This window comes from Podarcis melisellensis (assembly GCF_964234715.1).
Source record: "Podarcis melisellensis genome assembly, chromosome: 13".
Classification (NCBI taxonomy): domain Eukaryota; kingdom Metazoa; phylum Chordata; class Lepidosauria; order Squamata; family Lacertidae; genus Podarcis; species Podarcis melisellensis.
The window spans coordinates 24,791,361-24,803,713 of NC_138545.1; the positions used below are offsets into that span (position 1 = coordinate 24,791,361).

The following is a 12,353-nucleotide window of genomic DNA, read 5'->3' on the forward strand; positions in this document are numbered from 1 at the left end:
CAGTAGCCACAGCAACAATAACAGCATTGTACATAAGGGTGAATTCTTTTCTACCAAAGCAAACCCACTCTTCCAAGCTAATTCATTATTATATAATAGAAGCTGGTTCAGAACAGATTTGTTTCTACACTCTCTTGATGCTGCAAGTCGATAGTGATACTATGTGGCCTGTGAAATAGCTCTTCCTGTCCACAATCCACACCCCCAAACTCTGAAAAGCACAGACATAAGTTTTATATGTATTTTCATATTGATTACTTTTAATGAGTGTAGTCAATGAAAATCCATGTTGTCGTCAGCCAGAAAGGATTACTGTAATTTGACATAATTATAAGGTAATTATAAATCAGCTCCTTAAATGTTCTCCTCATAGAGAACAGAACAGCAGAAGAAAACATGTTGGTTAGGTCAGTGTTTCCCAACCTTGTGCCTCCAGATGTTTTTGGCCTACAACTCCCATCATCCCTAGCTAGCAAGACCAGTGGTCAGGGATGATGGGAATTGTAGTTCAAAAACAGCTGGAGGCCCAAGGTTGGGAAACACTGGGTTAGGTGTTATCTCAGGGCTGTTCCTTTCTGGGTTCAAGATCAACACCTGGACATACTATGAAACTGAGTAAGAAAATACATAAAGAAAACCGAAGTCTTGGGACAAAGACATAGGAATAGGGAACTTGTGCCTGTCCATATGTTGCTGGACTCCAGCCTCCATCTTCCCTGATTACTGACCATGCCTGCTAGGACTGAAGGGAATTGGAGTCCTACAACAACTGGAGAATTTCAAGTTTCCTATTCTAGCTTGTTAAGTGGATATAAAGGAGAATAGTATTAATGTCATCCCTCTGCAACCTTGCATAGGATTACAGTGGTTGAATGCATTCGACACCGGGCTGCTTTAGTACATTAATATAAACATTTAATGATACTATGGTGGTGGTGGTGATGACAGTGATTAACCATATTGTAGTCATCCTTTTACATAAGGTTCTAGGGTTGAAATGCATGGCATAAAAATATAGAATAAAAAAATGCATAACATTTCAATATAATTGACATAAAAGTTACCTTTAAAAAATCAAATTAATAAAAGAGCAGGTGATTTTTCTCTCTCATTACAGTGGTACCTCTGGATACGAACGGGATCTGTTCCAGATCCCTGTTCACATCCTGAAGCAAATGTAACCCGCACCTGCACGTCTACGCGTGTGCGGGTCGTGATTCTCAGCTTCCACGCATGCTTGTGACCTCATTTTGACCGTCTGCACATACGTGAGTGGTGAAACCCAGAAGTAACGCGTTCTGTTACTTCCGGGTCACTGTGGAGTGCAACCCGAAAGCCCTCAACCTGAAGCATATTTAACCCGAGGTATGACTGTAGTTCTGAATACCAACCCCTCCCAAAGACCTGGATAAAGAGGTGCATTGTCAGCTGCTGCTGAAAACTTAATTATGTTGTCACTTGATGCACCTCTGAGGGAAGGTCACTTCAGAGGCAGGTTGTAACCACAGAGATGGGTGTCCCAAACTTTTCCAGGAGGTGGCATCACCAGCAAGGCCTCCTCTGCAGATCATAACTCACAAGCAAGTTGGGATGAAGTACTCTTTCAGATAGTTGCTCTCAAGGTTTTTAGGGCCGTATATAAGCTTCAGTACCTTGAAATAGGTTCATAAGTGGGCTGACAAACAGTGCTACTCCTTGACTCTCCTTTTTATGTTCTCAATCAGCCATAATCATCAGCACTCTGATCACTGCTTTCTGCATTAGTTGCTGTTTCTGGACTATCTTCAAGGGCAGTTTCCTGTATAGGGCATTATAATAGTTCAGTTACCAGAGCATGGGTCGCTGTAGCTATTGTATATGCAGAAACACTGTCTTCATTGGATTTCATATTGTTGCTGCATGAAGTAGAAACAGTTGATATGACAGAGATGGCTCTCAGAAGCAGGCTTTCAGCTGTTTATCTTCAGACTCCTCTGTGATTGGGAGAGCAATGCAACTAGCACCGGGAAGAATAAGCTGTGCCATAGCCCATGCTTTTACATGTAGTCTTTGGCTGACAAAATTGTGGATGGATGTAATGAAGCATCTGTCCCTATGTTTTATTCTGTACTGACACATATGGGATTCCAGGCTGTCAGCTTTGCCTTAGCCAGGATGCTTTTTGCAATGTGGGAGTCTCTTTTGATACCTGAGCACTGTCATGGATTTCTGGGGAGGAAGATGGCAGACTAAACCTCTCTTGTTGACACTCTATCGAAAGAGATAATTATGTGGTGATCAGTGATATAGCCAACTCACAAATCTTGGTTATCACATTCACTCTGGAAAAACAGGGAACTAGGAATAAAACTCTGATGCTCTGAAAAAGCTGTTCCATGCTGGGAGACTGAGAAGCTTTGCGGGACTCAGATGGGGGTGACTTAGAACGTAGGAACTTCCATCATGCCCAAACACTACATAATAGCCCTTAGGGTCAATCCTGAAGGCACAGCCCATTGAGGGTGCTCTATCAGCACAGCCAGTGCCGGTGAACAGCATTCACATAGCAAGTGAATTGATGGAGCTGCTTAAAAAGTTTTGCCAGCAGCCATGTGAATCTCTATTGGCTTGGATGCTGTGTTTGTGGGATGGGGGTGATGATGGCTCGAGGAGGTGGAGAATATGAGGAGTGTGGCAATGCATTTAGCTTTACAGCAGAGACTATATGGAGCTGAGGAAGGCAAGGGAATCATTCATTGCTTGATTGGTTAATGCTTGCCATGATGCTTGGGGATGGGGGATAGCTGTGATGGAGATTGACATTTTTGCAAGGGCCCCAGTGGAAGGGTCCTTTGCTATCAAACTTGTGACTGCTGGGGGGAGAAGTAGGGTTAGCCTATCTGACACAGATCAGATTGACATAGAGAAAGGTGGCAAGGAAAAGAAAGTTCTGAGCTGTGCCAGGGAAGGGGGCATGGGGACAGGAGTCTTCAGTGGCTGCCCTGAATAAATAAACCTTGGCCATGAGAGCATCTGTTTTGTAGAATAGGCTTGCATTAGATATGATTACAGCTGTTCAGGGAGGGGGTTGCACTCTTCTAAAGCAGGGATGTTGCACATATATTCCAGTTAAGTCTAACTTTTTGCATAAGGCTGTGCATGCTTTATATCAAGACAGTGTCAAGATAGCCAACTTGGAACAGGAATTATGGTGGGTTATGGTCAAGGGGTGGTTCCAAGGACTTGGAGAGTAGTGGCACCACTTATTGATATTTTTTGTTACCATTATAGCAATTGGATTACTTCCTCTCACTGGCTAGCATACACCCATAGACTGGAGAAACCTAGAGGAAAATAACAAGCCATAGACAATAGTTCAGAAACATTAGAAGGAAAGAGCAACATGAAACTTTGTGGGAGTCCTGATCTGATTCAGGTTTTCTTTATTGACAGCTTGCACCATGGGGATTTTTTCACAACCACACATACAGCCACAGTGATGCAGTTGTGATGATGTCTAACAATGGTGGAAGGATGCTTCAGTGTATGCCCTAGCTATGCTGCTTCTGCACAGAAGCCTCCATATGAAACAGGGAATGCTAATGTAATCCACAGAGTATAAGATTTGATATATTAAATTCTCATACAATATAAACTCTCTGAGAAGGTTCACATTACCAGAAGAAAATTCTGAACAAATACAGCTATCAGCCTATCATAGAACATTGTACACAGTTCTACATTCATACATGGACCAGTTGGACAAATGTTGTAGAATTGTAGATCTCATCATCCCAAATATTGGCCATGATGGCTGAGGTTGATGGGAGTCCAATAACACCAGGAGGGCCACAGGTTCTCCACAACTGCCCTGTGGCCTCATCCCAAGGCCTAGCTCTTCTGGATATATATTCTTGTTCAGTATTATACTAAGCCCAGGTGTTGCTCCTGACTCCTGATACTAAGGATCCTGTGAGAGATGCCACTTGATAAACATGTTTTCTTCAGGTGTTCTGCCTGAGAGCAGAATACTCTCAGGAACTCTATAATTATCTTAAATTATGATGAGCCTGTTTCTTGCCAAAGATAACATGGGTTTTCAGTGACCACCATTACAATAAGTAATCAAAATAAAAAATGGATATAAAATGTTCTTGTGGCATTCAGGGCTTGGGGGGAAAGACTGTGTTGAAGCAGAACAGCTGCATTTTAATGGTCATAATCATAAGCATCAACATTGACCAGCAGAGTCAGAAAAGACTGGGTCTGGGTTGCTCTAAATGGGCTGATGTCGTATAGTGATGAATTAGATTGGAACAGTGGACTTTGATTCAGTCTGAAAGGGTTCATCTGTACAGTTGCAATGCTGTTTTTGTTTCTGGCACTACTGTGGTTGTGGTTGGTTCATCTTTCCTTTCATGAGTGCAAAGCACACTCCATTCCTTGCAGCATGAGTGATCCCGTCCGGATCCCACATGAGTATTACCAGCAAGGTGACCTCACCATTGGTGGCATCTCTTCTCAGTTCTTCTCCTTCTTTGACTTTATAGACTTCAAGCAACACCCCAATTTAATGTTTATTGGGGATCCTGTGTAAGGAACTTCTTTGCATGTTACTTATTAAATGTCTATGGGGCAGGGTAAAATAATATTATAGGTAGATAATGAAAATGATGACATTTGGTGAGATCTAATTATTTCAAAAGGTCTGCTCTGAGTATGACTAATTTTGAATATCACCCAGATTTTTGTTTTGCTGCCCATGTGAGTTGAGAGAATTTCAATATTGTCCACTTACCATAAATTCGCTACCCTAGGTAAAAGAAAGGCATCTATAAAGTATAGGATAGAAACACAGATTCTGTTATTTCAATCAGAAATTCTGGAGTTAGAAAACAGGTCCCTTATACCTAACCAGCATCACAGTCCCCTGTTTGTCTATGTAGTGATTTCATTTTCACATAGAAAATAATGCAATTATCCATAATATTTCTTTTAAAAACCCTAGAGTTTACAAGGTATTTACTCAAGAAGACACACATTGCTCTTTACTGCCCATAGAAGCAACCACTGTTGCTCTCTGTTTGCTTCCTTTCATCCAAGCAGCTAACAGTATTCAGGGATAATTAAAATCTCCCAGCTATTTCTGGCTCAGTGCAGTGGCGTAGCGTGGGTTGTCAGCACCCGGGGCAAGGCAAGTAATTTGCACCTCCTAAACCGTGGATTTGCACCCCCTAACCCTAACCCCCAGATGTTGACACGGTGTGGCCGGCCCCCCTGCACCCCCCACGCTACGCCACTGGCTCAGTGTCTTCACATTTTTGAAGCCGAGTGGGCATGATGTACTGGATGTCAGGACAAAAGCAAGTGGACTGAACAAGTAGTTTATGAGGTCTAGAATATTGATGTAACATAGCTTACCAGTATGTTCTGATTGCAGTGTAGTGACAAAAAACTACCAGCATGTCCTGGCCTTGGTATTTGCAATGAAGGAGATCAACGAGAATCCCAGGATTTTGCCAAATGTTACATTGGGATTTCATATCTATGACAGCTACTTCAATGAAAAGTTGACATTTCAAACAACTCTGAACCTTCTTTTTAGCCAGAAAAGGACAATCCCCAACTACAAGTGTGGCACACAGAAGAATCTGATAGCAGTCATTGGGGGACTTGACTCTAAAACCACTCTTTACATGGCCACCAGCTTAAGCATCTACAAGATTCCTCAGGTAGCATATGCATGTGAGGCAGGTGGATTTTTACAGATACTGCATAAAGAAAAAGTGCTTTAGAGAAAAGGTGAGATGCATCTGTTGTGCATTCTGATGAGCTAGAAACTGCAAGTGGAGAGAGTGGGGAATAGGAGCAACCATGCCTATGCTTGCTCAGTCCCTATGATGTAACATACGGAGTCAAGTGTGAGTACCCATCATATCATGTTTTGGAATAACATCAAGTAGTGGTGATAAACCAGTTCTAAAATAAACTTCTTAATAAGTATTTCTGCATTATATTATCTCTCAAAGTACACTTAATTTCAGTAATGCATTTGCTTATGCTTAGATCTCTTATTACTTGTTTGGTCCTTCAAGTGCTGAAACCCACTTCCCGTTCCTATACCGAATTGTTCCAAATGAAGAGAATCAGTACCAAGGAATCGTTCACCTCCTTTTGCATTTCCAGTGGACATGGGTTGGGATTGTCATGCTGGAGGATGATAGAGGAGAGAATTTTCTGCAGATCTTGATGCCAATGCTTTCAGAGAGTGGCATCTGTACTGCATTCATTGACAGAATGCCATTGCTGACAGACTTCTCTGAAATAATTCCTGAGCATGAAAAGACAGTAAATAAACTACAACTTGTTAACAACAACACAGTAAAAACACTTATTCTATTTGCTGAGACACAGTTCTCATTGTTTTTTATATTCTTGATGTACCAAGTAGAGACAGATGATAAGACAAATGTGACTATAGGCAAAGTGTGGATTATGACAGCCCAATGGGATTTCCCAGCCATAGAGTTTCACAAAAGATTTGACAGAGAAGTCTTCCAGGGAGCTCTGTCTTTTGCAGTTCACACCAATGTGGTACAGGAATTCGACAGTTTCCTTCTGAGAGTAAATCCTTACTCACAGCATGGCGACAATTTTATCAGGGACTTTTGGGAGCAGGCTTTCAGCTGTTTATTTATAGATCCATCTGTGGTTGGAGAGAGCACTGGCGCCTGCACTGGGAAGGAGAAGCTGGAGAGCCTTCCTGGGCCATTTTTTGAAATGAGCATGACTCCGCAAAGCTACAGTATATACAATGCTGTCTATGCCATAGCTCATGCTTTAGATGCCATGGACTCCTGGAATCAAGTGCACACAGCAGTGACAGCTGTTCGAAATCCACATCCATACCAGGTACAACTTCAGAATCCAAACGTCTCTACAGACATGAACATAATGTTTCTACTAACAGTATGTTCAACTATGTGAGAAGTAACCATTGTAGAGAATATTTTACACCTCTAGTGCAAATTTCACAGCTAGTTTTCTCTTCCTTAGAATTCTATCCACTTTCCTTCTTGTCAAGGAGTTCAATACTGTATCTACACCAATTTCTACCTAGCCAAACTTTTCTTAATTCTGGAGACTAGGGGTCATAGGCACCAACTCCTTAGGGATGAGGTGTTTTCAGCTCACTCAGTGGTGTTTAGCAGAAGTCTTGGCACCCATTAATATTGGCCAGGTCATTTTGCATAGGCTTGCCCAGGAATTCCTCTGCAGCTTGTATTCCCTTCATATCCCAAATGATCAATATCCTATCATTTGTTATTTTCTAGGGCTTAGGGCAGTTCCCACACCAGTCTTATAAAATATGCTCCCTATATGCAGTCCAGTCCAGCAATCTGGCTGCAGCTCTTTGTACTAGTTAAAGTTTCTGAGCACTTTTCAAAATCAGCTTTATTGCATTTAGGTGGAAAGGAAAAATAGATCTTGGTGTCATCAGGACAGTGATGTTTTGTAAAGAAAAAAAGAGCTTTTATCTCTTTGATTATAGCTTCACCATTTCTTGAGGAGAATCTCATTTAACAACAGTGCTGGGGACCTGGTGTCTTTGAATGAGAAAGGTGAACTGGAAAGTGGACTTGATATTATAAATTGGGTTACTTTCCCTAACAAATCCTTTTCAAGGGTAAAAGTGGGAAGGATGGATCCATGGACCTTAACTGACAGAGAGTTCACAATCAATGAAGATGTCATCACATGGCACAGCATGTTTAATCAGGTAGATTTTGATTGGGATTGTGCATATTGGATCTATGTACAAAAACATCAGTCATGGTGGTTCCAGTATGAATGCTAGATTATTTCTTTAGTTGATAGATCTTTGTCTTCAAGGCAGTTGACAAATCTTTTTTAAACAGGTATTCCACATATTAAATCTCCAGATCTTAGAACAAAGAAAGCTCCTGCCTCAGAGTTCACCCTCACAGACAGAAAGCTACTCATATGGACACAATACTATAGCAAAATCTTCTAGGATTACTGGAGTTATGATACAGTGGTGGTTAACTGAGGTGGGAGGTTAACTGAGTCACTGGAGACAAGAAGGAAATTGTAAGAATACTCATTTTAATATGAGAATGTGATAGACAATCTGATTAGTCAATCAAAAGGGTCATGTGACTCAAATATATTGTAATTTTTTTTCCTCCTCTGCCAAGCTCAGGCTGACTCATCCAGCAACAGGTCTGCTCTTGAATGGAGTTTGGATCTGGGAGCCCACTGCACCCAGTGGGGCCTGAGAATGGGAGCAGAGCTGCGACTAGGAGTAGGCAGCTCCCTTGTGGGCCAGAGCCAGGCTTCAATGAAGGCGTCTGTCATGGGGGTGCCTGGTCACACCCCCTCCAAAAAATGTGCCTGCCCCCACTGCCACGCCATGCCACGCCACTGGTTGAAGAGTTACAGTGCAGTATGCCTTTGGATCCTGCTTGCAGGATTCTCATGGACACCTGGTTGACCAGTGTGAGAACAAGATGTTGGATTTGATCCAGCAAGGTTCTTCTTCTGTTCCTATGCCCCAGTGTCATTGATTCTATTCACATTGATCCAGAACAGTCCCCAACATACAGCTAGCAGAGTATAATCTTAAACATGTTGCAGGATTCCTCAGAAATAGACCAGAGGCAATTAGCTTCCTCCAGCAGAACTTTACTACTACTGAAGGCAAATGAGCATAATGGTCACAAATGGTCTATACGCGACAACAGCGGCAAGATTTTTTTAAAAAATAAATTTTTAATTAATTTTTTCCTTTACAAATAAGTCCATACAACCATGTTTACAAATTTCCAATTTTTGAACTTGCACCAGCACCTCCATCAATCATCCATTTTTCCTATCTTCACGCATTTTCTATATATAATATAACAGCGGCAAGAATTTTGATTGCTAGCTATTGGAAAGAGGAAAGCATCCCAACAAAAAGAGAATGGTTGGGGAAACTTTGCGAGTACCTGGAATTAGCAAAATTGACAGATATAATAAGGAGAAAATCCAAAACTATGGTTATGAAGCAATGGGAGTGCTTAAATGATTATTTACAAAACCAGGGCTCAACTACAAAAATCTGGTTGTGTTTAGAATAATCTTGTGCATAATATAAAAAATATAAAGTGAGACAATAAGGAAATCCAAAGGGAAAATATGAAGAATAGTGGCTCTGAAGAACAGATTATTAAAAACGCGTGAGGTAAACGGTGGAAGTCTTTTTTTCTTTTCTTTCTTTTTTCTCTCCCCCCCTTTTTCTGTTTTTTCTTTTCTTTCAAAAGAAACAATTTATTTAAGGTAGATAAGGACAAGATGAAATTATACAACTGAATATAAATATAGATGGGAAATGGCTATGTATTGTGAGTACTTGTCTACTTTTAAAAAATTTCACATATGATTTTTTCTTTTACTTCTTTATTCTTTCTTTGTTCCTTTTTTCTTTTTTCCGACATCTTACATTTCATTTCACTGTGTTATCATGAATAGCATTTTATAGAGGTATAAATAACTGTAAATATGAAAAGAGACAAAATATTCTCTAATTCCTTTTCCTTGGATAGATGTATTTTCTTTTTCTTTTGTATTTTCTTTTGTTGTGAATATGTATGTATTTTAATTTGTACTGAATATTTTTTTAAAAAATATATTAAAAAAGGTCACAAATCCGATATCTTCACGGCACAGTCCATAGGAAATCCAGTTATAGTAAAAAACCCCACCAAAATTAGCTTGAATTCACAATAAATCTAAAACCTTAGCACATAAACATACTATGTACAGAACACCACACCAGAAGGAAAGGGAGGCAGAAAGTGGAAACCAGGCTCCTCCTGGCCTATTATTATAGTCAGCATGACCTTGAGTGAAAGAGATAACAGAACCAGTTTAAACCAGCTGTTCAGCTTCCCTGAAGGAATAACCCAAATATCAGGAACCTTCTGCTTGTTTCTAGGCAAAATAGAAATTTGCTTGTTAGCTAGAAACTTCCAGCTTGCACCAGCTTGTATCACACAGAGAAGCTTCCAGAACCCTCTTGAATTAATTATAATAGAAAAGATCTTTACACATTAGATCAAAACTTTTTGCATCAAAAAAATGCAAACTGACACATAAAGGTAAAGGTACCCCTGCCCGTATGGGCCAGTCTTGACAGACTCTGGGGTTGTGCGCCCATCTCACTTAAGAGGCCAGGGGCCAGCGCTGTCCGGAGACACTTCCGGGTCACGTGGCCAGCGTGACATCGCTGCTCTGGCGAGCCAGAGCTGCACACGGAAACGCCGTTTACCTTCCCGCTGATAAGCGGTCCCTATTTATCTACTTGCACCCGGAGGTGCTTTCGAACTAGGCGCTGAGGCTTTAACCCACAGCGCCACCTGCGTCCCTAACTGACAAATAGAAATATGAAAATATTTTATATACAGAATGTTCCTTTTTTCTGATGCCATTAGTTTTTGTGGGAATAGCATTTACAAAGCATGGAGTAAACATTTCCTGCCTTGCATTTGTGGACAGATGCATCCCCGCTCTGTGTGTAATGACAACTGCCGTCCAGGTTCTGTTAGGAAAAAGAAGGAGGGGGAGCCATTCTGTTGCTATGATTGCGACGCATGTCCCAAAGGAAAGATTTCTAAACAAACAGGTAGGTGTCTACCATCAGATTGACTCAGTTAAGTTTGTAGAGTAGAAAGTTTCCTATATGGTAATATTAACCATTGTGTTTAAAGATGGGACTATTATATGCATAAAAGGACATATTGTCATAAACTATTCAATTGGTGTGGAGATACCAGCGGATCAGAAAAAAAACTTTTTGCGTATGTAACAACTGCTGCCAGGATGCTGCTAGCCCAGAGATGGAAAGAAGATACAGTTCCAACCAAGAAAGAGTGGCAGATAAAACTAATAGACTATGCCGAAATGGCAAAACTCACAGGAAGAATTAGAAACAAGGAAGAGCTAACTTTTAATAAAGAATGGGGAAAGTATATAAGTTATTTGAAAAAATATTGTAAACAACTAAATTCATTAGTAGGATTGATGTAAAACTTGTAGTTTAAAAAATGAAATAAGAAATAATCAAGGATTAGTAAAAACTGGAATTATAAAGGAGATGCAGGGGGAATAGTTATAACATAAGCATCCGCAAAGGGGAAGGGGGGAGTCAACAAGATATGTGTTTTGCCTTGTTTTCTTTTTTCTTATTTGATGTTTGTAAAATGAGCAAAACTCTTTCTGTGGGATTGTGCAAATTGCTTTCCCATAATTCCAGCGAGGAAAGTCAGATTCATACGTATTTGTTTGGGAGATGGATAAATCACTGTTCCTTTCTGCTCCAGAAATGGACAATTGTATCAAATGTCCAGAAGATCAGTATCCAAATGGAGACCAAGATGGATGCCTTCCCAAGGTTTTGCATTTTCTGTCATATGATGATGCTTTAAGCATCAATTTAATTTTCATGGCACTTTCATTTTCTGTCATCACTGCTTTGGTATTAGGAATATTCATTAAACACCACAACAGTCCCATTGTCAAAGCCAATAATCGGGGTCTAACCTACACTCTGCTTATTGCCCTCCTGCTGTGCTTCCTCTGCTCCTTGCTCTTCATTGGCCAGCCTCAAAAAACAACTTGCCTTCTACGACAAACTGTTTTCGGTCTCATCTTCACCGTGGCTGTTTCTTCTGTGTTGGCAAAAACCATCACAGTGATTTTGGCGTTCATGGCCACACGACCAGGATCCAGGATGAGGAACTGGGTGGGGAAAAGACTGACAACTTCTATTGTTTTCTCCTGCACTGCCATTCAAGGAGCTCTTTGCACTGTGTGGCTCCTTACTGCTCCTCCATTCCCACATTTGGACATGGACTCTTTGCCTAAAGAAATTGTGGTTGAATGTAATGAAGGGTCTGTCCCTATGTTTTATTCTGTGCTTGTATACCTGGGATTTCTGGCTCTTGTCAGCTTTGTTGTAGCTTTTCTTGCTAGGGCATTGCCCAGTACTTTTAATGAAGCCAAGTTCATCACTTTCAGCATGTTGGTGTTTTGCAGTGTGTGGGTCTCTTTTGTGCCAACTTACCTGAGCACAAAGGGAAAATACACGGTGGCTGTGGAGATCTTCTCTATCTTAGCCTCTAGTGCTGGTTTACTGGGTTGTATATTTGCCCCAAAATGTTATATAATTGCCCTGAGGCCTGAGCTAAACTGCAAGGAACATATAACAAGGAGAAATAACTAAGGATTCAAAACTTAGATAGTGTTCTTCACTGTTGTTGCCTTTATGATGTCATTTGATTGTTCGAAATAAAATGGTGAAAAAGAGATGA

At 40.7% G+C, this 12,353-nt stretch overlaps 1 protein-coding gene across 1 annotated transcript; it reads left to right on the forward strand.

Moving 5' to 3' along the window:
* Nucleotides 1–4,429: 4,429 nt before the first annotated feature.
* LOC309354786 (vomeronasal type-2 receptor 26-like) lies at nt 4,430–12,265 on the forward strand (the record flags this gene model as incomplete). The annotated part of the gene is made up of 6 exons (XM_081885057.1): nt 4,430–4,572; nt 5,420–5,711; nt 6,046–6,891; nt 7,532–7,759; nt 10,540–10,666; nt 11,364–12,265. 6 exons carry the CDS (start codon nt 4,430–4,432, stop codon nt 12,263–12,265), a joined length of 2,538 nt encoding a protein of 845 aa, XP_081741183.1.
* Nucleotides 12,266–12,353: the final 88 nt, after the last annotated feature.